At 39.4% G+C, this 26,179-nt stretch overlaps 1 protein-coding gene across 2 annotated transcripts in view; it reads right to left on the bottom strand.

Moving 5' to 3' along the window:
• The window catches only part of LOC579940 (carbohydrate sulfotransferase 15), a 33,692-nt gene extending 20,761 nt beyond the window's left edge, over nt 1-12,931 (bottom strand). The window contains exon 1 of one of the 2 annotated variants that reach the window (XM_030974222.1): nt 12,757-12,931. In XM_030974222.1, the coding sequence (XP_030830082.1) occupies nt 12,757-12,783 (27 nt within the window). In that variant the 5' untranslated portion in view covers nt 12,784-12,931. Of the gene's footprint in view, nt 1-4,842; nt 6,184-12,756 lie in introns of those variants that run through there. The other variant, XM_030974223.1, reaches the window with a different exon arrangement.
• Between the last annotated feature and the right edge of the window lie 13,248 nt (nt 12,932-26,179).

Genomic DNA, 26,179 nt, shown 5'->3' with positions numbered 1-26,179 from the left:
ATAAAACTGAATAAATAAATAAATAAATGTTTACAACAAATGGAACCGGGGAAGGAGGTTTTAATGTACGATTATCTAACCCTTGTGGTCATGTGGTTGTTTCATCCATAGCCCGGTTTATTTTTTTCAGTTTGCCTATGTATTTGACATAAGTGCAGCAGATGAAATGCAATGTCCATTTTGGTTTCAGTCAGGCTGATTAGAATGGCCATCCCGTACATTGTGCAGCCTCAGACGTCAACAATAAATTCGTCTTTGCTCACAGGAATTCACTATGAAAATGACTGACAAAGAAAGCGGACAAAATATACAGTTCCTCAGGTAGACAAAGGAACATCCCTTCCACGTGGATGATCTTTCCAACCCAGAGGCACGGACTTTGAGTGACATTCTTGAGGCAGCAGGCTTAAGACAGCTTGTCCACGAGGCTACGCATACACACGGTCACACCCTTGACCTCGTGATTGTCAAAGACAATGATGAAGCTGTTAGGGATATTACAGTCCTTAACTCGGCACCATCTGACCATGCAGCGGTTATCTTTAATGTTATGTTCCCCAAACCCTGTGCTGAAAAGAAGAAGGTCACCACTCGCTCTCTGCATAGGATTGATGTCTTTCAGGAGTAGCATCGTAGAAAAATTTGCAGAAGCCACAGACCTGGATAAACTTGATGTCAACGCAAAAGTGGACCTTTATAATGACAGTCTTTCTACCACTCTCGACCATCATGCCCCTGCTCGTGATAATTTTGATTTGATTTGATTTGATTTATTTATTTCTGTTTGATTTTCTTTTTCTTTTGCATTTTTTACAAATATATAACAAACAAATATTGCAAATTTACACATGACAAAAGAATATATGTAGAATAAATTAAGGCTGGGTATAACTAATCGAGAACATCAAACAGGAGGGTTGACAAAATAAGCAAAGCTTGATAGTATGACTACCCTCAAAGGATACATAATGATACAAATATGGAGGAACAAAATATTGGTAAAAGGGGGAAAAGACAGAAAAAAGAAGAGAAAAGAAAGATGGGATGCACATCAATATTCACAGACTTATGTGGTAGTTGGATTTCAAATTGATATATAAAGATTTTAAATAAGAAAAGAAATGCAAATTTGAATACTGAGTGGCCAACTTGGGATACAATAGAATGAGAAGACTCGCGAGGTTCGGACAGTAAGAATGTGAAAGTAAGATCAGCCAGCTGGTTTTAAACCTGGGCCTGCGAGTCGGGAGCCTTGAAATGTTTGTATAGAAGACAGTGTTTATTCAGTATCCCAAGTAGGCCACTCTTTATTCATACGTGTATTCATACCAGGTCATGGAAGGTTATAATCAACGTTTCAATGAATGGAAGCAAAAAAAAGTAAACAGTACAGAAAATTATCGAGTTTTGTAACGATGGGTAAACGAGGAGAACTTATTTTGTTGATGGATTTAAAGATAATGAGCAATAAGAAACTCTTTCACCGCTCTTTTAAAGGATAGCATTGTATTCATCGTTTTTATTTCAGGGGGTAGTGCATTCCAGGTATCAGGGCCAGAATGTCTAATTGAGTTTTGAGCTAAGGCTGTTTTGGCGTTAATAGGTGATAGTCATTGGAATGCCTGGTTGGGTAGGAATGAAAATTAAAATTATGTTGGAATAAAATGACTAGTGATGGGGGAAGATTGCCGGATTTGAGCCGAAACATGAACACAGATTTTTGCATGTAGTGTATATCACTTATTTTTAGAGTTTTTAATGTGGCAAATAAAGGGTCAGTGTGGTCGCGATAACCTGCATCGGTACAAACTCGAATTGCTTTTTTCTGTAACAGTAATATACGATTAGTATTGCACTTATGAGTAGCCCATATGATATTGCAGTAAGAAATATATGGTAAAACCAGTGTATTATATAGCATACTAAGCACATGTGTTGGCAAAAAGTATTTTAGCTTAAATAGTATACCAATATTGCGAGAAATAGGGGTAGAGATATAGTTCACATGATCATTCCAGTTACATTTTTCATTTATATATACACCTAAGAATTTCGTTGATGACTTTTTTTCTATTGGAACATTATCGACAAGCAGCTCAAAGTTATAAATAATTGTGATTTCTTGAGTTTCTAAAGTGAATAAAATTGGTCTTCTTTAGGTTCAATGATAATATGTTGCTTTTGAACCATTTCGATAACTTAGGTAATTCAGTGTTCATGGTTGCGATCATCGATTTTAAATCGGAATGTGAATAAAATACATTTGTATCATCGGCAAATAATATATACTGTAGAATTGGTGAAACATTAGAAATATCGTTGACATATATCAAAAATAACAGTGGCCCAAGTATGGAGCCTTGCGGGACTCCACATTTAATAGATGAGACGTTAGAAGAAACTGAATTGAATAAAGTATATTGTTTTCTTGATGACAAGTAATTTTCGAACCAATCAAGTGCTTTACCTCGTACACCGTAATGCTTTAATTTATACAATAATATAGTGTGATCAAGAGTATCAAATGCCTTGCTGAGATCCATGAATATGCCTATGACATGTTTATGATCAGCCAAGGCATTTGATACTCTATCGAATAGTTGGAGTAGTGCTAAATCAGTTGAATGGAACTTCCTGAAACCAAACTGATCTGGGATCAGCGAGTCGTTTTGAGTTAAAAATTTATATAATCTGTTGTAAACAATTTTTTCGAGGATTTTAGAGAAACTTGGTAATATGGATATTGGTCGATAGTTCGACATAGAAGAGGGGTCATCTTTTTTATAGATTGGTATGACTTTAGCCGTCTTAAAAGAGGCTGGAACAACACCAGAAGACATCGAAAGATTGAAAATGTGAGCTAGAGGTGATAAGATATACTGCCTATAATTTTTTTAAGCAAATGGGTGCTAACTTCATCATAGCTATGAGAATGGCTGGATTTTAATGAGCGAACAATACTTAATATTTCAATAAAATCTGTCGGATATAAAAAAAAGCGAAGAGTAAGTTGATTCTGGGAGAAATTCCTTAAAGTCATGGTTATGTCTATCGATTTTGGAAGCCTGGTCAGGGCCTATGTTAACAAAATATTCATTAAACAAATTTGCTATTTCATCTGGCTCATCTACTTTGTGACCATTTATATTAAAAGTTTGTTGAGTAGGTGTACGACTTTTCTTATTAAGCAGTTCTTTAATGACATTCCATGTAGATGATATGTTACCTTCAGCATTTTTTAGTTTGTTTGAAAAATATAATTTTTTGGATAGCCTTATGGTACTAATAAGCTTATTCCTATATTTCCTATAACTTCTTATATGTGAAGGGGTAGGGTGGTTTAAACTAAGTTTATACAGTTTGTTTCTTTTCCTTATTGATGTGAGAATTCCCTTCGTAACCCATGGGTTAATAATTTGTTTATATTTACCTCTATTATTAAGCTTTGGGAGACATGTATTAAAGTACGATTCAAATTTTGTCCAAAATAAGCAATATGCATCATCTGTATTATTGCACGATAAAACATCTTCCCAATTTTCGGATTCTAAGTTTTCGATTAGTCGAGATATATTCCGCTCAGTAAATCTTCGAACTTTAACTTTTTTGTTCGTTTTTGGAGGTTTGAGTATTTTTTCAAGTATTAGAAACAGTGGTAGATGATCTGAGATCTCAGAGTATATTAGACCTGACCTAAGTAATCCGATATCTATATTAATAAATATATTGTCTATTAAGGATGATGAGCGGGTATCTATCCGTGTAGGTTTATCAATTGTTGAGAAAAGTGCATTAGAGTACATGAGTGTACGTAATCTGTTGGTGTTATTATTATCCTTCAAAAGGTCAATATTGTAGTCGCCCATTAAACATATAACTTTATTTTCATCATTAAGGTTATGTAATAAAGTATCAATGTCAGAGAGGAATAGGTCTATATTATTATTGTTTGGAGGTCGGTAAATTACACATATAATAATATTTTCTTCTTTTCCCATATCGATTTCGACACAAAGTAATTCTGCACTATTATTCAGAAGGTGAACATCTAGCCTAGCTTTATATGATAAGGTTTGTAAAATATAAAGGGCGACTCCACCTCCTCTTTTAGTTTGTCTGTCATGGTGGACAAATGAATAATTATGAATTTCAAATAAGTTCGGGGAGTTATCAGTCAACCAGGTTTCAGTAATTCCAATTACAGAGAATGGAAATGTAATATCAGACAACAATGAACAAATTTTATCGTAATTTTTAACCAAGCTTCTGGCATTAGAGTAAAATAGACCAAAATTTGTACAATAATTATCCGTAAGTGTAGAATTAAATTCTTCTGGTAAGTAATATTGACAATCGACAGATTGCTGTTCGTTAATAGTTACGTCGTTAACGTTAATCATTTAAGAGTACAAGTAATAAATGAATCCATGACCTGGTATGAAGTAATAAATATATAAGCATGCACCCTACGATGTCTAGAAATCCAAAAAAATACATAAGGAAGCACATATCTGATATACAGATGCATTCAAATTTAAACATACGAAATATCAGGCCGAGTTTGTTTTGTCTATAGTAGAGTGAACTACAGTCTCTCCGTAACGTTATAATATACACACAAAATATTCTCTCTTAAACTGGGAAAACAGGTAGTGGGAGGATACGGAGAAGTAACGATAAAGAGAAGAAGATGAAAGGTAGGAGGATGGAAGGAGGTTCGTAAGAGATATAACACTGTAGATGCAGTATATACACGGTATTAAAGTAATACATTGTATAACATGTATTATCAGTCTTATATAACATTGTCAATAAAATCATAGAAAACAGGAATAACGTTACCAGTATGCTTGGGAGAAATAAAGTGTCTATTCCAAGGTTGTGAAGTCATACGGAGCACCACCTGTGCTTCGCCACTTGCCGGCGAAGAAACGAAGTTTGACATTGTTCTTATACAAGTCTTGTGCGGCCTTTGACCATTTCCTCTTCTCTGTTAAATCTTCGCGTGTGAGATCATCCGTCATGTAATATGATTCCTTGGCGAGTTTCAGGCGCTGGTTTCTCATGACGTCAATCTTGTCGCGATAGGACAAGGTCTTGAACATAATATGCCGTGACCGGTCCTGGACGCTTTTCCCATCTCTATGGGCCCTTTCTACTTTGACCGCCATCCCAAACTTTTCCTTCAAGGAGGTGCAATTAAGACCACATGCACCATGGTACGACAACGCTCTTCGGACATCCAAACGGAATGTTCGTCGGCTGTAGAGGAGGTGGAGAAAGTCCAATCCCAGATCAACGCAGGATAATGAGAACATGAAAAAGGTAGTAACAGAATATAACTACCTTTTAAAGAGGACGAAACAAGAACATCACCGAGAGCTGATAAGGACCTCCGACTCCAAACAGCTCTTTCATGTTGTGAAGAGTCTTACTACTGAAAGGCCTGCTCAAACCCTACCAGCATACCTCCTGAAACTGATATAGCACGTGAGTTTCTGAGTTATTTCACCAGCAAAATAGGCAACCTTCGAGCTACATTGGAAATGACATCCCGGAATACTCATGTGGAGAATGATATCCAGATGGACTGTCGGCTCGAGAACTTTAAACCTGTCAGTCAAGAGGACGTCTTGAAGATCATCAAATCTTCTAAAGTAAAATCATGTATGTCTGATCCGATACCAGCACAAGTCTTTAGACAATGCATGGAGGAACTTCTACCAGCCATTACAGACATTACAAATCAGTCTCTGCAGTCAGGAGTCTTTCCTGAAGCTCTCAAGTCTTCTTTGATTATACCAACTCTTAAGAAACCTAGCCTTGATCCTGATTGTCTTCGAAACTATCGGCCTATCTCAAATCTTCCCTACCTCGGCAAGATCATCGAACGAGTTGTATGTCAGCATCATTTAGTGTTGAAACAGCTCTGACAAGAGTGCAAGATGACCTATTGAAAATCATTGATGACGGCAATGAAGCAATGCTGGTTCTCCTTGATCTAAATTCAGCTTTTGACACTGTTGATCACAGCATCTTGCTGAAGAGGCTCTCAGCCTCCTTTGGCATCACCGGTGCTGTAAAAACATGGCTTGCCTCTTACCTGGAGGGAAGGGAACAACGAGTACTCATTGACGGTAAGACGTCCAGCTCTGAAGTGATTAGATGGGGAGTACCACAGGGGTCAGTGATAGCTAGGCCCACTGTTATTCATCTGTTATACAACTCTTCTTCAGAGTATTGCAGAGCAGCACAACGTTGAGTGCATGATGTATGCTGACGACCTGCAGTTGTACACAGCTACGAATCCTGCTACGAGACACGAGTCAAAAGAAAGACTAGAGTCATGTATCACGGAGATTCGCAATTGGATGAGTATAACATGCTTGTTATCAATGATGGCCAAACTGAAATGCTTCATCTAACATCATCCAGGAAGCGTGGCTCAAATCAGGAACTGTCTCCACTCACGGTTGGTGACACCAGCATTTCTAGCAGCACAACTGTTCGAGACCTTGGAGTTGTGCTCGATAATCACTTAACTCTACGTCAAAATGTGAACTCCATCTGTCGGAATGCATCCCTATCTCTCTACAAAATCGGAAAGAAAAAAAATCTCCTCGACAATCACACAACCGAGATCCTTGTCCACTCCTTCGTCACCTCTCTTCTCGATTCTTGTAATTGTCTCCTCATAAATCTCCCCAATAAAGACATCGCCAAGCTTCAGCGAATTCAAAATTCAGCTGCCAGACTAGTTTCCAAATTACCAAGGCAAGAGCACATCACTCCCACTCTTCAGGAACTCCATTGGCTGCCCGTATCCCAGAGAATCCAGTACAAAGTCATCACTCTAACTTTCAAAGCACTTCACCAACTCTGTCCCAGCTACATATCTGAACTTGTTACACCTTACATACCCACTCGATCCCTCCGCTCTGCATCTCAACACCTAATTGAACCCACGAAAGACAGAACCAAGTCATATGGATCCAGAAGATTCTCATCTGCAGCTTCGCATCTCTGGAACTCTCTCCCCACTACTTTCCGAACCATCACAGACTTAGCTTTCTTTCAATCTCAACTAAAAACCTACCTGTTTAAAAACGCTTTCTAATGTCATTTAAACTGTATTATTGTATTCATCAAAATTTAATTACATTACTGTACTCTTATATAATTTGCCTTCATTTCTGTGTTATGGATGTTTATAATGTTTGATTATTATTAATCTTTTCCTAATTTTGATATATATCTTTAGTTCATGAATTAGTTGTTATGTGTAATTTTGTTGTATTAATATTGTAAAAGCGCATTGTTATTTTCTTCGAAGATGAAATGCGCTATATAAGTCTAGGTTATTATTATTATTAAGGACTAATCTTGCATATCTGTTCTGCGTCCTCTGTAATTTGAGTAAATCTTTCTTTTTGCGCTTGCCCCAAACAACTGCACAGTAATCTATATGTGGAAGAATGAGGGAGTAATAAAGATGTTTCAGTAGGCTTTGGTTCAAATAACTCTTAATCCTTCTAGTGCATGCAATAGCCCGATTAATCTTATTAGTCACATTCAATATGTGTGGTGTCCAACTTAGACTTTGGTCAAGGGTTACGCCTAAATATATGATCTCGGTAACATTCTCAAGATAGTCTCGTCCATGACAGATTTTCAAAATTTTGTTCTTAGTTTTATGTTTCGTTCCAAAGACCATCAATTTAGTTTTCTTTGCATTTATTTCCATATTATTTATTTCAAACCATTTACGCAGTAAATCATAATATTTTTGTAGTTTCTTCTGACTGCTTTTTAAATTGTTACCTTTACAAAACAGTGCCGTGTCATCAGCGTACAGAGCAATTTTGGTTTGTCTACTAAATTTCAAGTTACACATATCATTAAGAAATAAGCAAAAAATGAGTAAACCTGTAGGAAATTGCTTTGGACTCCTTGAAATGAGACGCATTGTTGCCTATTCGTTAGGTATGAAGAGAACCAGTCTAATTCAACAGAATTAATACCATAATATGGCATTTTTAATAACAATATTTCGTGAGATATAACATCAAACGCCTTTTTGAGATCAAGAAATATCGCCCCTGTTATCAAACCACAGTCAATATTGTTTAACAAGTAATCGGTTATTTCAATAACACCCCATTCACAGTGGCCTCAAACACCGCGACAGCAGCGGGACTGTCCCGCTGCTGTCGCGGTGTTGTCTTCAGTGTGAAGGCTCGGACCCGTTATAAACTATCGCGGGATAACACCGCCTCGCGATAACGCCGCGACAAACTATCGCTAGGCTCGCCTAGCTACAGCAGCGGGACAGTCCCGCTGCTGTCGCGGTGTTTACTCAGTGTGAAGGCTCTCCGCTATAACACCGCGACAAACACGTGTGATTTGTTTACTTACCTATCACTGACCTCTTTTCTCCAGCAATGGGGAACATAAAGTGAAATAGAAATAAAGTAACCAGTGGATTCAAATTGATTTTATTATTATGTAGATTTATAATTATCCAAATAAAAATATTTCACACTTCAAAAAATTAAAATATTCTGACTGGAAGCAATAAAAATGCTAGTTTTTTAAAAAGTAATATGATCGAGGATACAAAAAGCAACTTGACATGTTTACCCTAAAACCCCGCGCTGAAGTATTTCCGGTCATATCGGGGTCACTCGCGGGTCATGAGCCATGCATACACGTGTTTGTTACGGAGGTAATAAAAATCACCCGCTGCAGCGTGAATGGGTACATGATATTTATCCCGCTGCTGCAGCGGGATAACTTTTCTACTGTGAATGCATTTGTAGCGGTGTTATGGCGGTGTCGCCGCTCCGCTACAACGCCGCTACAAATTTCAAAACCACTGTGAATGGGGTATTTGAAAGGGTATTTTTAGTCAGCATATTGGAGTTAAAGTCACCGAGGACTATAACATTATTTGTAAAAGAAAATACTTGGTCTAGGTTTGATTCTAGGCTTTCGAAAAAGGATATACATGTAGGTTTGCGATATACGACACCTACAAAAAATGGTAATCGATTTCTAACCCTTAATTCAAACCAGGCGCGGATCCAGGGGGGGGGGGCCGAGCGTGCCTTGGCCCCCCCCCCCCCCCCGCAAAAAAAAAAAAAAAAAGAGAAGAAAGGAAAAAAAGGGAAAGGGAAAAGGAGAAAAAGGGAAAGAAAGAAGAGGAAGAAGAAAAGAAAAGGGGGAGAAGGAGATCGGGGGCCGAAAGGGCCTTGCCTCCCAGGCTGTTAACACTCCCCCCCAATCAAAACAAATAAGAGAGAAGGAAGGAAAGGGAAAGAAAAAAAAGGAAAAGAGGAGATACTGGCGTACTGATAGGTGGGGGGGGGGGGGCTTTGGAGAAGTCAAATTCAAACGTGGTTTATTTCTAATTCCACAACGGTGGATTACAAATAATGCTGAAATGACATAATTTCCGAAATTTTTCCTCACTTTTTAGTAAATTATACGTTTGTATGTGTTTCAGGGCTCAAATTAATTTTTCGTCCACGGGGGCTCTTCCCCCGAAAAAAAGAGCCCCCGTGAGCCTTCTCACGGGGGCTCTTTTTTATACAAATATCCATTTAATTGGTACCTATGATACTCTTCAATTATTTGCTATTTCATCATTATCATTTCAATCAGCATTTTCCCTCTTACAAATTTACAAGCTACATAGCTGTTACTGGCCTGTGTATATAATATACGCATACAACACTGATCTTTGTGATGTCTTTAACGTGACATATCTTCTTCTCCCCTTGCAAAGGAAAAAGAAAACATGGTCATTAAAAGGGATTAAGCGACAAATAATGATTGTGATTCAAACTGATGCGAATATTCGTTTGAATAAGCACTGCTATTCACCCGAAACTTCTTTTTAAAAACAACTTTTACAAATCTCAGCCATGCTTACTGAGTTGAGACGTTCCATTCAATTTAAAATACCCATTACATAATACACTTCTCCTAATCTCAAAGTGATCTTACAGCACAGTGGCAGAATTGCATGGCTGAGATTTGTAAAAGTCGTTTTTACAAAGAAGATTCTGGTGAAAAGCATTGCTTATTCAAAAAAATCCTTGCATCAATTTGAATCACAATGATTATTTGTCGCATGGTCCTTTTATTAAATAACCTTGTTTTCTGTTTTGTTTGCAGAGGGAGAAGAAGCTATGTCACGTTAAGAAATCATAAAGATCAGTTGTATTATGCGTATATACATATGATACCAGAACAAATGTTGATTATCAGAATGTCATTTTGGAATACCTCTATACAAATACCACATTGTCTTTAGTCCGTATCAGTATTAGTATGATCCAATATAAGGCTATTATTCTTTATTTAATTCAGTATAATGCTTTTCCTCAAAAATAATTTTGCTATTTTTTTAGGGTCGAGACGCTAAGAAATGGTTTCAAATGTACATTACACGAACCCTGAACCATTGCAAAATGATGGTGATTCTCTCTCTCTCCCTCTCTTTCTTTATTTTAATTATGCATTATCAACTACATATAAAGCAGCAACCAACAACTTAGGGTTATCTGAGAAAGGTGAAAGTAAGAGTTAAAAAGAAAGTCATGCTAAAACGGCGCTTCACTTCCCACCGCCCCCTGAAAAAAATAAAATAGATTAGTAGTCCTCCTCTCCAGAATCCACCTCCCCCCCCCCGCTTTAATATCACATTTTCACTTGGCAGCCCAAGGGGGCCGGGGGTGGGAGGAGGGGGTTAAACCCCCTACCCCCACCCCCTGCCGTAGATCTGCCCATGTTACCATATCATTCCACGACATTTTGGTCTTCCTCTTCTCCTCAAAAGGGACTTTTAGATTTGCGTGGACGTGGACGTGTTACGTCCTTTTAAGGCACTGGCAATCACATGTGACGTCCTTTTAAGCAATGGCAGTGCCTTAAAAGGAGGTCACACGTTGCAGTCCACGTTCTCATCGTGCAAATCTAAAAGTCCCTAATATTGATTTACTGGTCGAGGTTCATTATTTGCTGACAACGAAAAACTTCTCCAGGCCATGACCATGTTTCTGCCCTTGCCCGATCGCCTCCAGCTCCAGCAGACATGGCGCAGCAGCGTGCACACGCACCGCTACTAACGGCGCAGTAGGCCTATAACCACTGCTGACGGCGGCACTGCACTTTTCTTCGTTTTCTTCCTCTAATGATTAAATGAAACGTAAAAGCTTCCGCGCTTCGCGCGGGGGGGGGGGGGGGGGGGGGAACCTGAATTCAGACGAGGATTAAGAGTCGAGAACTGTACAACGAATCGTTTTCTTCCTCTAATGATTAAATGAAACGTAAAAGCTTCCGCGCTTCGCGCAGGAGGGGGGGGGGGGGGGCTGAATTTAGACAAGGATTAAGAGTCGAGAACTGTACAACGAATCGTTTTCTTTCTCTAATGATTTAATGAAACATAAAAGCTTCCGCGCTTCGCGCGGGAGGCGGGGGAGAGGAGGGGGGGGGGGACTTAATTTAGACAAGGATTAAGAGTCGAGAACAGTACAACGAATCGTCTTCTTTATCTAATAATTTAATGAATCGTAAAAGCTTCCGCGCATCGCGCGGGAGGTGGGGAACCTGTATTCAAACGAGGATTAAGAGTCGAGAACTCTACAACGACTCGTCTTCTTCCTCTAATAATTTAATAAATCGTAGAATTTTCGGCGCTTCGCGCGGGGGGGGGGGGGAAACTAAATTCAGACGAGAATTATTTCCGAGAACGGTACAACGAATCGTCTTCTTTCTCTAATAATATAATGAAACGTTAAAGCTTGGGAGGGGGAAACTCCCCCCCCCCGCATTACGTCACTGTTGGTCACCATTACGTACCAATATTTGGCTCGCACAATTTCAAATTTGGGCCCCCCCCCCCTAAGAAATCCTGGATCCGCGCCTGATTCAAACCACATTATTTCCAAATCTTCTTTTTCAAGATCACGTCTTGTAACATATCTTATATTATTTCTTATGTAACACCCAACTCCTCCACCTCGACTACCTCTATCTCTTCTTTCGAAGATGTAACCTGGAATGTTCAACACGTTCGAAGTAAAGGAATCGTCAATCCAGGTCTCAGACATTGTGAATAAATCAACTGAATTGTTATTTATAAAAATGTCAATTTCTTCTTTTTTATTTCGTAAACTTCTAACATTAAGATGGGATATTGACAATCCTTTATCATAAATACTATAATTTTGATCTACATTCTTAATAAGATTCGTGTCACGTTCTAAGTTTGACTCATTACCGGCGCAGGGTTCATGATCTACGTCTCACTCTTCATTAAAAAAAGGGCAATTCTTGAAGGATACAAGTTGGACAACTCCAATTTTCAAAATGTTCTTTTCTATCATTGTATTGAGATAGAGATACACGAGCACACGTAATATGGGCCCAACTTTTACAGTTTGTACAGAGAAGAGCTCTCTGATCGCATTTTACTGGTTTCTTGCAACATACACACGCATACTTAATTGACATGTAAATAATTCACATGGAATAGTAAACGAAACAAAAATGAAATAACGAAAATAAACGTTGTTAGCCAAAAATCACAGACAACGAAATGAACATGCATTAAATCAAAAATTCATAGAATTCATTCTCAAACGCGATTCTCATTCCTTTCTAATATACTCTGCAACTATGCGAAATACATCCATCGTTACTGATCAAAGTCATATCAACATAAACAAAACAAAGTAATAGGAAACTCACTCTCAAATCTAGCCATTTTCCAGCCATTTTTGTATTTGTATTTCCACAATTTCAGTCACTGCGATGAAAGTTTTTCCGGATCAATCTTCAAACAGCGGGACATGCATCGGCTGGAAAAGTAGACGGACAACTAAGCTGCACTTCCGGGTGTGATATTAATATCAAAGGACAGCACGTGGAAATTCATGAAAAAAATGCGGGTTGCATTATGTGTCCGCAAATAAACTCCTCTCAACCGTTTCAACTCTTGTCTATATGTTCACTTATCCCAAATTTGAAATCATGAGAGCCAAATATTGGTACGTAATGATGACCAGCATTGGCGTAATGAGCAAAAAAAGGATGGGGGGCAGACAAAAAAAAAACCCGCACCCCCCCCTCCCCCCACTTACATGCAGGCCCCGCTGAATGTTTTTTTAAAGAGGGTGGGGGAGGCTAAAGTATTTACGATCAGGTAGAGCGTAGCGTAAACTGGCGTGGGGTCCAGGGGCAAAGCCCCGGCGGGGTCAAGGGGCGGAGCCACCGAAATCTCAGGGGGTATGGGCATATTACGGTCAGATGAGCATATTTTGATACCTTATTCATGACGCTGGCAGGTCACTTATTGGCGTGGCGTCCAGAGGGCTGAGCGTAGTCTGCAAGCACAGACCCTTATTTGACACTTTTTCAAAAATAATAATTGTGCCTTGAGAGAAGCCTAGCTTAGCTACCTACTGGTTGCCTGTGTCAGGAGCAGCTATAGTACATGGCCTATGGTAGTCTTATAGTACAGACTCTCTTTTACGACTGACCAGGGTTTGTGCTTGCAGACTAGGCTGACCCCCCAGAAGCTCAGGGGTTTAAGGCATTAAATTACCGTCAAATGAGGCCCTCTGGTGGGGTCGAGGGGGCTGAGCCCCCGGAAGCTCAGGGGTTTTAGGCATGGAATTACCGTCAGATGAGCATCGAGGGGCCCGCCTTAGGGCCCTAGGTGGGGTCCACGGAAGCTCAGGGGTTTAAGGCATTTAATTACGGTCAGGTGAACATATTTGTTTCCTTATTTGTGACACTTATTTGGCCGGACACTAATCGGGGTGGGGTCCAGGGGCCGGACCCCAGAAGCTCAGGAGTTTTAGGCATTAAATTACCGTCAGCTGAGCATCCAGAGGCCTGCCTCAGGGCCATTAGTTGGGTTCAGGGGGCAGAGCCCCCGGAAGTGTTTTAAGCGTTTAATTTCGGTCAGATGAGCATAATTATATTGATACGTTATTGTGACACTGGCTGGACACTAATTGGCGTGGGGTCCAGGAGACGGAGCCCCTAAAAGCTCAGGGGTTTTAGGCATTTTATAACGATCGGATAAGCATTTAGGTGCCTGCATTAGGGCTTCTGTTGTTAGCGGAATTAATCGCAACTGATCTCCTCTTTTACCTTTTTGTTTTCTTCTTCTTTTTGGATCCCTCTTAAATAGCTCTCCTCTTTTCCTTCCCCTTCCTTCTCTCTTTTTTGGCGGGGGCGGGGGAAGAGGCAAGGGTCTTTCGCCCCCCCCCCCCCGATTCACAACTTGTTGCCAGGAAAATTGCAACTGATATCCTCCTTCTTTTCTTTTCTTCTCCCTCTTATTTTCCTTCCCTCGATCCTTTTCTGTTTTCTTTCCCTTTCCTTCCTTTTCTCTTATTTTTTTGTTGATGGGGGAGGCGAGGCCCTTTCGCCCCCCGATCTCCTTCTCTCTCCCTTTTCTTTTCTCTTCCTCTTCTTTCTTTCCCTTTCTCTCCTTTTTCCCTTTCCCTTCTTTCCTTCCTTCTCTCTCTCTCTCTCTCTCTCTCTCTCTCTCTCTTTTTCTGCTGGGGGGGGGGGGGGGCAAGGCCCGCTCACCCCCCCTCCCCCTGGATCCGCGCCTGAACTCATCGTCTGCATCTTTTTGGAGCGAGCAGGGGAGAGGAGGATGGCGGTCACCGGCCCCCTGGCCGGTATAGCCTTGTTTCAACTATGTAAATGAAGATGAAGAGAATAAAGGAAGCTAGCTAGAACCATTGCAAACGAGAGAAGAAATAAATTGGACACCCACGGATCAAACCTGGGTCGCTTGAATGGGAGGCAAGTGCTTGGACCAATATACAAAGAATTTCCTGTGGACTTAACACGCAAAGCTGAAAAACGTCCTGGGCATAGTCGCTATTTAAACTTTCAATCGAGAATTACGACGTCATTCCGATATCTGATCAAAACCTGAAGGAAGATTAGCACTAGCCCATAGTCTCAGCCATGGGTGTCGATCCCGGGGGGGGGGGGGGGGATGGGGGGATATATCCCCCCCAATATTTTCAGGTGGGGGGGATGGCCTGTACAATCATCCCCCCCCAATAATTCACCATAAAAAAAAAATAATAAAGAGAAAAATTAATGATAAGAGCCCGATGAGAGTAGTTATTGGTTATTACTCGCAAGATGACCATCAATATACACATTTTGCTATCTCATTTGCATAATATATACATATATACGAAATAAATGAGACAAGCGTATTTGGGGGGAAACTGGATGTAAACAAGGACACGATACAACGAATCGTCTTCTTTCTCTAATAATCTAATGAAACGTCAGAGCTTCCGCGCTACGCGCGGAGGAAGGGGTACTTGATTTAAACATTAAGGATTAAGAATCTAGAATGGTACATCGCATCGTCTTCTTTCTTTAATAATCTAATGAAACGTCAGAGCTTCCGCGCTACGCGCGGAGGAAGGGGAACTTGATACAAACAAGGATTTAGAGTCGAGAACGTTCCAACGAATCGTCTTCTTTCTCTAATAATCTAATGAAACGTCAAAGCTTCCGCGCTTTGCGCGGGAGGGGGGGAATGAATTCAGACAAGAGAATGGTACATCGAATCGTCTTCTTTCTTTAATAATCTAATGAAACGTCAGAGCTTCCGCGCTACGCGCGGAGGAAGGGGAACTTAGTTCAAACATTACGGATTAAGAGTCGAGAATGGTACATCGAATCGTCTTCTTTCTTTAAAAATCTAATGAAACATCAGAGCTTCCGCGCTACGCGCGGAGGAGGGGGCACTTAATTCAAACGAGGATTAAGAGTCGAGAACGTTCCAACGAATCGTCTTCTTTCTCTAATAATTTAATGAAACGTCAAAGCTTCCGCGCTTCTCGGGGGAGGGGGTAACTCCTCCTTCCCTGCACCCAATCCCCTAGGGAGCGTGCTACGCGCTTTGGGGTGGGGTGCAACCTGCCACACGCTTCTACCTCTTGGTTGCTTTGATCCATTGTCGAAAATATTTTAGCACCTATCATCCCCCCCAACCACGGATACAAATCGACACCCTTGGTCTCAGCTATAACATACCAAAAGATTCGGGAGAAAATAGAGCAAAAACAACTGAGATACTGTTGAAAGAACAATGTCATGTAGATTCATGACGTGAACGAAATTCACATTCCATTAACATAATACGCAAATTAAGAACATTAATACTGAGAAACAGATACTGAGTTTTCGTTTAAGATGGCTTGGTAGATTATTGGATGACAATAAAGTTCCATGGAAAGATATGTGTAATTATTGGTTTGATTTGCTCGGTGGTGTAAGTCTTCTGTTAAACTGTAACTATGGCCATAAAACTCCCTGATTTCTATCTAGAAATATTACAAGCCTGGAATTATGTGAAAGGTTTTTCTTGTAGTGAAAATTATTCTGTACAAGATACATTTTTTCATAGGCAAATAGTATGGCATAACAAGGATATTGTTTTTAATACGAAGTCTTTGTTCTACGCAGATTGGTTTGGTTGTGGAATAATTTATCTAAAGGACCTCTTTGAAGAAAGACATTTTTTGTCTATTAAAGACCTGTCAGTACGCCGTGAGACAAAAAAGCAAGCAAAATCTTTTATTCGATTATACTAAATGGAAGAAAGCTATTCCAAAGATAGGGTTCAGTGATCTTACCAAGGAAGAAACTGAACCAGTATATTATAATCACCCTCTTGGAATTCCTTATTTTAAATTTGGAAGAGTGTCCTTACCTATCAGTGACGTAAGCAGCAAACGTTTCTACAATCTGATATCTTTTAAACATACATTCAACAACAACAGGTGCTGTCTTTTTTGGGAAAATATACTACAAAGAAATATTGACTGGTCTTCCGTGATCAAAAGGAATTTAATATATACAAGGGAACATCGCTTAAGGAAGTTTAATTTTAAATTGCTGTACAATATACTACCTGTTAGAAACAATCTTTACAAATGGGGATTAGCAAAAGACAGATACTGTCCCAAGTGCCATGTCATAGAGGACATAGTGCATGTGTTTATCGAATGTGAACAGAATAAGAATTTCTTTAATCATATCAAGGTCAGCTTTTTTGGGTCACCCATCACCACATTTTTTTTTTTTTTGTGTTAATAAAAACAGTTGAAGGGGGGTTCAACCCCCCCCCCCCCCCCCCCCCTGCGTACGTGTATGTATATATCTATCATTTCAACCCCTCCGTCTGAATAATTTGTGACATTTGATTTCTACTTATTTTATCAGGTTTCTACCCCTCATATAAATTGTGAGCACTTATATCTTTCAAAATATTTTCACCAGGATTAGGGAGGGACAAAATAAGGTAGTTTAATTTGGATACCAACAATGATTTGAAGACAGTGATTCTTCCAAAAAAAGTTAAGTATCGCCTTAACCACGATGACATTTGACTTTTGATTTCTTTGAATTTTTCACCGGTGTTTTGGCTCAGTCAGTAGAGCGTCCGCCTCACAACCGGGAGGTCATGGGTTCGAATACCGGCCGCGTCATACCAAAAGACGTTAAAAGGCGGTAGTTGCTGCTACCTTGTTTGGCGTTCAACAATAAGGGATAGAGCAACGTCGATCTGGCGCTGTTCAGTGGCTGCCGGGCTCACGATCAATAAGGGAATTATTATTGACTTGACTTATTGACTTAGGCCGTCCACACCATCACTGGGATGTATGCTGGCTTCTGTTTCACTATGGCTTGCCATATTACGATTATAATATTATAATAATTTTGAATTACCAATTTGGGCAAATTCGTACAAAAGCCTATACCTAAATATCTGAAATAATCATCAAACACCCAATTTCTATTCAAAAGAACACCACCTGTTTTTATATCCTCCAATCCATATCGCATATGTCTTTTGTATATTAACTTGTATACCAAACATTGCATTATATTGATCGAAAGTGTTTAATGCACTGTTTAATTCCATTACTGACCCGTTCAATGTGTATCATCTGGATTATTTTAAGTTGTCTATGAGGTAAGCTCAAACCAACAATGGGATCGGAATTTCTAAACAAAAAACCTAGTATTTTGGCGCATACTAGAAAGATAAGAGCTGACAGGGAATCTCCTTGACAACATCCTCGCTCTATTGAAAATCTTGGGGACAGGTTTCCATTGATTAATACACAGGATTAAACATTTTCATAGAATACATTAACCCATTTTACAATAGAGGGACCAAACTGAAAAGGCCATTTTCGTAATGTAACCAAATTTAATGCATAATTGTTTGTGAAGTGCCTCAATACAAATTATTTTATTCACCTGATAAGAATAATAGTATTTCAATATTCAGAATGTGTTGTTAGGTAGGTCAAGCCATAATGTTTGTCCAACCTGGCAACAACTAATGTATGCAGTTCGGATTCTGTCTATTGAAATACTATTATTCTTATCAGGTGAATATAATAATTTGTATTGAGGCACTTTACAAAGACTTATGCATTAAATGTGGTTACATTACGAAAATGGCCTATTGAATGACAAGGGGTTGCCATTGTTGGCAGGGAGCTCTGATTTAAGACGATACTAAAACATCCCAGTGTGTGACAGTTCCAAGCCCTCATACAGGACTCACCGCTGTTGTGTGTTTCTATTTTCTGTCTAATAACGATACTCCATCAGTTCAAGGTTTTTGGTCTGCAAACAAGGTTTCTCTCCAAACACTGTAATTCTTCAATGCCGAAATGCTTCCACTGTTGTCATGAAGTTTTAAACTGTTGCGTTTCTGGTCAAATCGTCAACTACAACTTTTCAACACGATCAATTATTTGCATCAAATGCAATTACAAAGATAAGTGCATGGAAACAGTTGTCGTTGTTTAGATATCCCGGCCCCCCCCCCCACTCAGGTTTCAAAATGACCGCATGCGTGTTGCCAAAATGTCCTTTTCGTAACAAAAGAAAAAGGTCGACCCGTATTGACTTTACACACCGGACTTTTGCTGAAAAGGGGGGGGGGGGGGTGCTGAAAAAGGCTCGTATACAAAAGAAAAAGGTCGAGCCGTATTGACTTTACACACCGGACTTTTGCTGAAAAGGGGGGGGGGGGTCGGTTGGAACACGCATATGCGTACCCTAAATAACACTGAGTGGGGGGGGGGGGGCCGGGTTAGATATGCCCCTTTGAAAATTCTCCTCCTGAAATTTAAACCAATTCCTCTTTAGTATCTGATAAAACATATTTTAAATTAAATAATCATTATGATGTAGGGTATTGGAGACCGTAGTGAATTGGGGACCACCAAGCTTGAACCCATCGCTGTCTGTCCGTGTTGGCTCCAATATTGCTATTGCGCCATTTGTGGCCTTTAACAACACTACTGCATATATCCTATTCATTTCGAAGACTACGATGCGTTCTTTCTCCGAGAAAATTGGCAAAATTGACCAAGGAAAGCAATTTTGATAGTACTAAAATGTTGCTCTGATGTAAAAACACCATTTTCACTGAATGTTGTGGTGTATGCAGATATTTAGGGGTGGCTCTTAAAAAGTAGTTTTAAAAATAGAATAAAGAGTAAATAAAATAATATAATAATGATAAGTAGGAGAAAGTGAATCCCCCCCCATCACCCCCTAACCCCCCCCTTTGGATTTTTTTTTTAATTTTAATTTTTGTTAATTATTAAAAAAAAATAAAAAAATTCCCATAGCTGACCTAAAAAGGTGACCCTACCCCCCCCCAACGGAGCCAAATGTCAAAATTTTCAAATTTCGAGACCCCCCCCCCCCCAAAAAAAAGGGTCCTCTTATCCCCCCCCCCCCCCCCCCCCCCACCGCTTAATCAGCGGCTGGCTGAGCCGTTGCGAAATTTTCGGCCCGATTTATAAATGTTAAACCCCCCCCCCCCCCTTGAAAAAATCCTGCGTACGCGCCTGGTCCCTTAGTACCTACACGTAGGTAATGAGAGACATTTGGTGATGCCTTCATTAATCATTGTTATCTTATTAATCAGTTACATCATGACCACAATTTGAAGAAAATACAAAACTTTCTGTATGTGTAACATTTTTAACATGTTTATGTAAATTATGCACATGTGCTTAAGGGTCTCCAATTCCCTACACATACCCTACGATGTATCCTTTGATGATCAAGATTGCTGTATAGCTTTACAACCCAGGCATCATCGGAATTAGATACACTCTCTTTCCGTTGTATCAGACAATGTTTGTAATAGTGGAATCGGTTTCACAACGCAGATATATGTCGATGTTTCCGAATTGTATCTCCTAAATCCTCGCAGACTCAGATAATTAAAGAGAAATCACAGTTAAGAGATCCAGCAATGATTGTTGTATTCTACTAAATTTTAAACCTTAAACCTGCTCCCAGTGGCGGATATAGAGGGGCCAGGGGGCCCAAGCCCCTCCCCTGGCACCAAAACAGGTAAATCTAACCTTTTTTGAAGAAAAAAGAAGAAGACGGGCACCCTCCCCCTGGCTCAAGGGGGTGGGGGTGGGTGGGTGGGTGGGTGTTGAGTAAAAAAAAAATAGTGCTCACTACTCTTCCCCCAATCCCCCTCCCCCCGTTGAGCCCCCCAAAAAATGGTGCTCTCACCCCCCCCCCCCCCCCACACACACACACACCCATAAATTCGCGGGCTAGCTGATTTTGCGCCAAATATTTTCTCACGAATTAGGAAAACAGGAAAATTAGTGCTCCTTCGATCGAGAGAGAGAAAGAGAGAGAGAGGAGGGGGTTTGCATGCTGTAGCTTAGGTGACGGCGCATGGCCAGGGACACCTTTAGATATTTGCTCTGTTTTAGAGGCCCAGAAGAGATGAATAATCTCTTCAAGACAATCGAGTAACAGATGTTAATAACCATCATCTTGGGTAGCTTTAGAGGCCAGACGCACAATACACTGACATCACTGAGGAGATGGAATTGAATTGAATAAAAATGATTTTTTTTTTTTTTTTTTTTTTTTTTTTTTTTTTTTTTTTTTTTTTTAAAGTTTACAAAATGACAGAATCAATGTCATGTATAAGCCGCGCCGAGGTTACAGATGGAAATATCTTTCCATCGCTTTTCCATACATGTTAGTAATTCTCCTGCAGTGTTTTGTTGAACTATTTTGCAGCTGCCATTACTTTTCATCAGCTGATTATCAGTTAAAGTGATAAATCTTGGGATTCTCCTTCAATGTTTTCCCTTTTATCATACTCATTGGCTACTTTTTATTTCTTTCTCTTTTGATGAAGAATCTTGCTCAATAACATTTTCTCCTCTAAAGCATTAGCTTATGATACAGTACATCCTTCTTTTTGTTTTTTAAGAAAATGTATACATGTACATTTTGTATTTATTTCACGAGAGCTGTCAGAAGATGTAGTATAGGTTATTTTCCTTACATTCATTTGTATATTTACTTTTTATATTTTACATTTCACCTTCTTTTAACACGATAAACGTGAAATTTCATGTGTAATATTCAGTATGAAAAGAATGTTATATGTATTTATGTTTCTCACAAACAATTGTGCATGGTGATATAATAAATAGTTAATATGTATTTGTACTACTAGAAAGCGAAAGTAGAAACATTGCACCCAACTCGTCTGTTAGCTTTAGTTGTAAAGAAATTCGAGCTCTCTTCTTTGTGCTACTTGTTAAATCTCACGCACTTTTTAAACCACTCATATAATTAGCTACTTCTCAAAAGCTTAGCGAGTAGTCAGTCAAATTAGAGTCGATTTAAGGGTCGTTCAATGTACAGTGGGATTGATAGGGGTTCGTGAGGAAATCAACTTATCATTGACCTTATGTATGCGGCATTAATGATAGGCTCTATTAGTACATTTGAAATAGTTGTAGGGTTCCTGTGAACTCAAAAAGCTGTTATATTTATCCCGTTGACTTCATTCATCAAACATATTATTGCATATATTCATTCTTTCAGGTTAATTGATTATCTCTCTGTGACTTGATATTCTGAACGTCTTTGATATCGTGTTTTCAGTGGAGATGTATTCTTATCAATTACCATGATCACAACATAAGCTGTTAAATAATGATTTTGTATCTACATCTCTGATCAAGACACGCATACACAGATCTAACAGGCGTACATAATTTTGTAGAAAACAGCTCAGCCGGAAACAGAATACTTGCATTGGTTGGGGTAACTTTAAAATGTAGTTTAATCTTCTATCAACCCTAGAATTTACCCAGAAATCGTAAGAAAAAGCACCTGGCTTGAAAAAGTGGAGGAAAGCTTGCCTTCTAGATGTTAGCTAGGCAGAAGTTGTCTCCGTTCAATACACATCGGCATACGCATACCCCATCAACCATTGCTGTTCGTATTAAAAAATCTGGTCTTATTTTAGTAGCATGAATGGATGACATCTTAGAATCAAGAAGTAGGAGCGGAGAGACAACCTTGTAAGTCATCATCTTGTAGAATATTCTATTTCAATAATTACATCATCATCTACTTTTATCATCTTTATTTCTTTTTGTTTAACGGGATTGTAGGATTTATTTTCTTCATTAATAAACTCCCCATTTCATTTGCCCCTAAAATATTAACCTCATGTTAAAAACGTTCTCTTATTTGGTTTGATTTTGATTTATTGGTTTCTCTTAACATTTTGACTCTTCTCATTTTCTCCACTCCCTTCAATTCATGTTTTATGGGCCATCCTAAGAACAGCATCCATCTTCATGAATGATACTTCGCTCATCTAGTTATCTACATCTGGTTGGCCTATTTTGAAAAGTTATATTATTACCTCTCTTTCAAATCCTCTACAGACAAGAAACATGGTCAGGTCGTAGATATATAATTCACCTGTCTTAATCAAGTCCCACACTCTATCTCCTCTCCATGATGCCGCGCAAAGTTTGGTTTAATTAGTCGTGTTGTAGTTTTTTGATGCCGCGCAAAGTTTGGTTTAATTAGTCGTGTTGTAGTTTTTAACCCCTACGTGCTCACTATCGATAACGCTCCTACCCCCCTCCGGGTTTAGTTAAACCCCTTGCCTACCCCCTCCAGGTTAGTTAAATCCCCCTTGCATACTCCCTCCCTCCAAGTTAAGTTAACCCCCTTGCAACCCCCCCCCCTCCTTCCAAGTTAAGTTAACCCCCTTGCCTATCCACCTCCAGGTTAATTAAATCCCCCTTGCTACCCTCTCTGGGATAATTAATCACCCTTTATCTCGAGTCTTCCCCTGACTCACCCCTATAATAAGACAACAAGCTGGCATATACATCATCACGTGTTATACTTAAAGCGATTACCCCCCCCCCCCCCCCCCCAGTTCCTGAGGTTCATTCGTCAGCCAACTTTACATGTTATTTGAGAAAGTGTGCATGACTCACGGACGCTTCATATAGAATCAAGTTATTTTAGGCCAACCTTTACGTAAGCTTCCCTTGTTTCGGGGGAGCGCTGACGTACAAAATACGCAACAAAGAGGGCTCTCTAGAAATATGAACATGGCGTTCGCCAAACTAGAAGAACAACAGGTGTATTGTCTCCGAGGTACAGAAGGGAAGTTAACAATGCAACCGACCATGCCAACGTTTCCATGCGAGCGATTCTATATATTTCTTTGACACCTTAATATCAACTAAGATAAACCTTTGCCAAACAGTATAGGCCTACATTAGAATAGTTAGGAGTGTTATTGATGTCTGAAACTATTACCACTGCTTTTAGTACCGAGCTGTTCAATAACCACCAATGAATATATAAATGAAAAAGATATATTTTGTGTTGAGGTAATCAAAAACAAGAAAACAGCTACGGTGGATTTTAAAAACTACAGTTAGACTATAGCCGGAAATACCCCCCCCCCGGTTAGTGTTATGGCTAAAGAAGAATCATTTAATTGTAATCACATTTCTGGGAATGATGTTAAACCGAAATATAGCACCATAACTGCTGTGAATCATCATTATCATGACATCATCATCATCATCATCATCATCATCATCATCAACATCACCATCCTCATCTTCCTCCTCATTAACAACATCAATTGAATGTGAGACAGGCTATACAAGTCATAATAGATATGTGGCAAATTATATCAAGAAGGGGACGTTTGAGCCATAACAAATTAGAGTACAAAGAACAAATTGAAAGAAATATATAAATGTGCGTATAGTTATCCAGAAATATTGAAGAAAAATTATTACACAATATTATTTAGAAGTCTTGAAATTATATCTTAGCAAATCAAAAAGTGTTGAATTCCATCAGTACAAATTTCTTTATGAATTGCAGCAACATAGATTTAAGCAATTCACATCCAAAATCAAAGGTTTTGGGGCCCCCGCCCCCCCCCCCCCCCCTGGATCCGCCACTGCCATAGCGAGTGCAGATTGAGCAAATCAACCTGTCATCAACTCATCGCTAGCTCAATCGGTAAGGGCAACGTAATACTAATAGAACTTTCGAGTTGACTTGAGGGTTTGAATCTCAGTATTTGTTCAGTTTTTATGCCTTTATAAATAGTGAGGCAAAGCAAGAAATAATTAAAAGTCGAATTGTTTGTTACCTCTTTGCAAGCTTTGGTAGCTTGTTATGTATGAAAATGAGTTCATAATGGAATCTGGGCTCGCTGGGGCACAAAAAAATAAGATAATTTGAATTGGAGATGAGTAGCTCTCTCATGCAATCATCACCACGCACATCCCACAGCATACGGTCAATAAGGACAAACTGCTCATTGGCTGTATGCTGCCCTCTGTTGATATAATCATTATAAGTGTTTCTTTTTCTTAAATATTGTCACACAATATACAGGATATCATTAAGTATCCTGTCAATGAATACATATAACTAGATTTATAAAAAAAAAAAATAATGGAGCTCTTTCCCCAACCCTGTGTGTCTTTTTTTAATACTAGTTGATTCTACTCGGATATGCAGGCAAGCCCCTATTAGAATATCTGTTATTTTCATGAAAAACGGGGAATTGCTTTCAACAGACTTGAATGTGAAAGACCCTTTGTATTTCCTCGCGCAAGTTCAGGGCCCTTTCATATGGACAAGTAAAACCCTGTCCATCAGTTTTACAGACTGGAAGAGATTAGGATAGGACTGTGGAGTGTAAATAAGACAAGGAAACTTAAATTTGAAAAGGTTAAAAAAAAAAAAAAATTGGCAAGAAGGGACTCTTAAAGGTATTTTAAAATGGGACATAGGTTTGTGGCTCACATCAAGAAATAACTCTAGTTATTTCGAGATATATTTTGTATTATTGTCCATTATTCTACGAGATTATTCCCAGCCAAAGTGTATGAGAGAGGCATAAAGAAAGAATAATGTACATAGCACGACATGGGCATCGCCAAGGAGCACTATTTCCCGCCCCCCCCCCCCCATTCGTAAGAAAATATTAGCGCCAAATCAGCCAACCGGCGAAAAAGCGGGGGGGGGGGGGGGACTAATTTAATTTGGGGGGGGGGGGCTTAACGGGGGGGGAGTGAAGATTCCTCTTTTATTTTAGTCAACATTCACCCCCCCCCCCTCATTGAGCAAATAAAAAGATAACATCCCCCATTTGTAAACATCTGAAACACAGATAAATGGTGTCTACAAAATTCTAAAACACCTATCAAAAACGCCCTCTTTGCCAAGGGAGGGTGTTTGAACACCACCACCCCCTCGATACGCCAATGCAGTCGAGTGTAGTTTCTACATGCAGAAATTTAAAGGGCCAACGTACATTTTGATAAGAAGAAAATATGTGGTCTAATGGGCACATAAGACATCAGAACATAATCCATCGGAGTATGCTTTTTTTTCTTCTCTGGACGGGCACCCTTTTTGAATCACGAAATATCCGAGGCTGTACGCCCCTGACACCTTAGTCCAGAATCTGACTATTTAATTTTGATCTCCACCACACCAACGCAAAATGCGGCCTCCCCTACTTAGTTGCTTTCTTTTTCTTCTCCTTCTTTCGATATATATATATATAGAACCTTCCTTATAAATTTGAGCACATTTGATTTCACAGCCAAATCATAGCATGATCTTAATATCCCCAATCTTTCTTATAGGACCGTTTAAAGGGACTTAGTAACATTGTTAATATGAGAGAAAATGGTGCCAAGGTAATGACTTCAATGCTAAATGTAAAATTACAGATAATCTG

The sequence above is a fragment of the Strongylocentrotus purpuratus genome, unplaced genomic scaffold (genome assembly GCF_000002235.5).
Source record: "Strongylocentrotus purpuratus isolate Spur 01 unplaced genomic scaffold, Spur_5.0 spur5_scaffold_7, whole genome shotgun sequence".
NCBI classification, from domain to species: domain Eukaryota; kingdom Metazoa; phylum Echinodermata; class Echinoidea; order Camarodonta; family Strongylocentrotidae; genus Strongylocentrotus; species Strongylocentrotus purpuratus.
The sequence above is the reverse complement of the archived record's forward strand: the minus strand, read 5'-3'. Positions and strand labels throughout refer to the sequence as shown.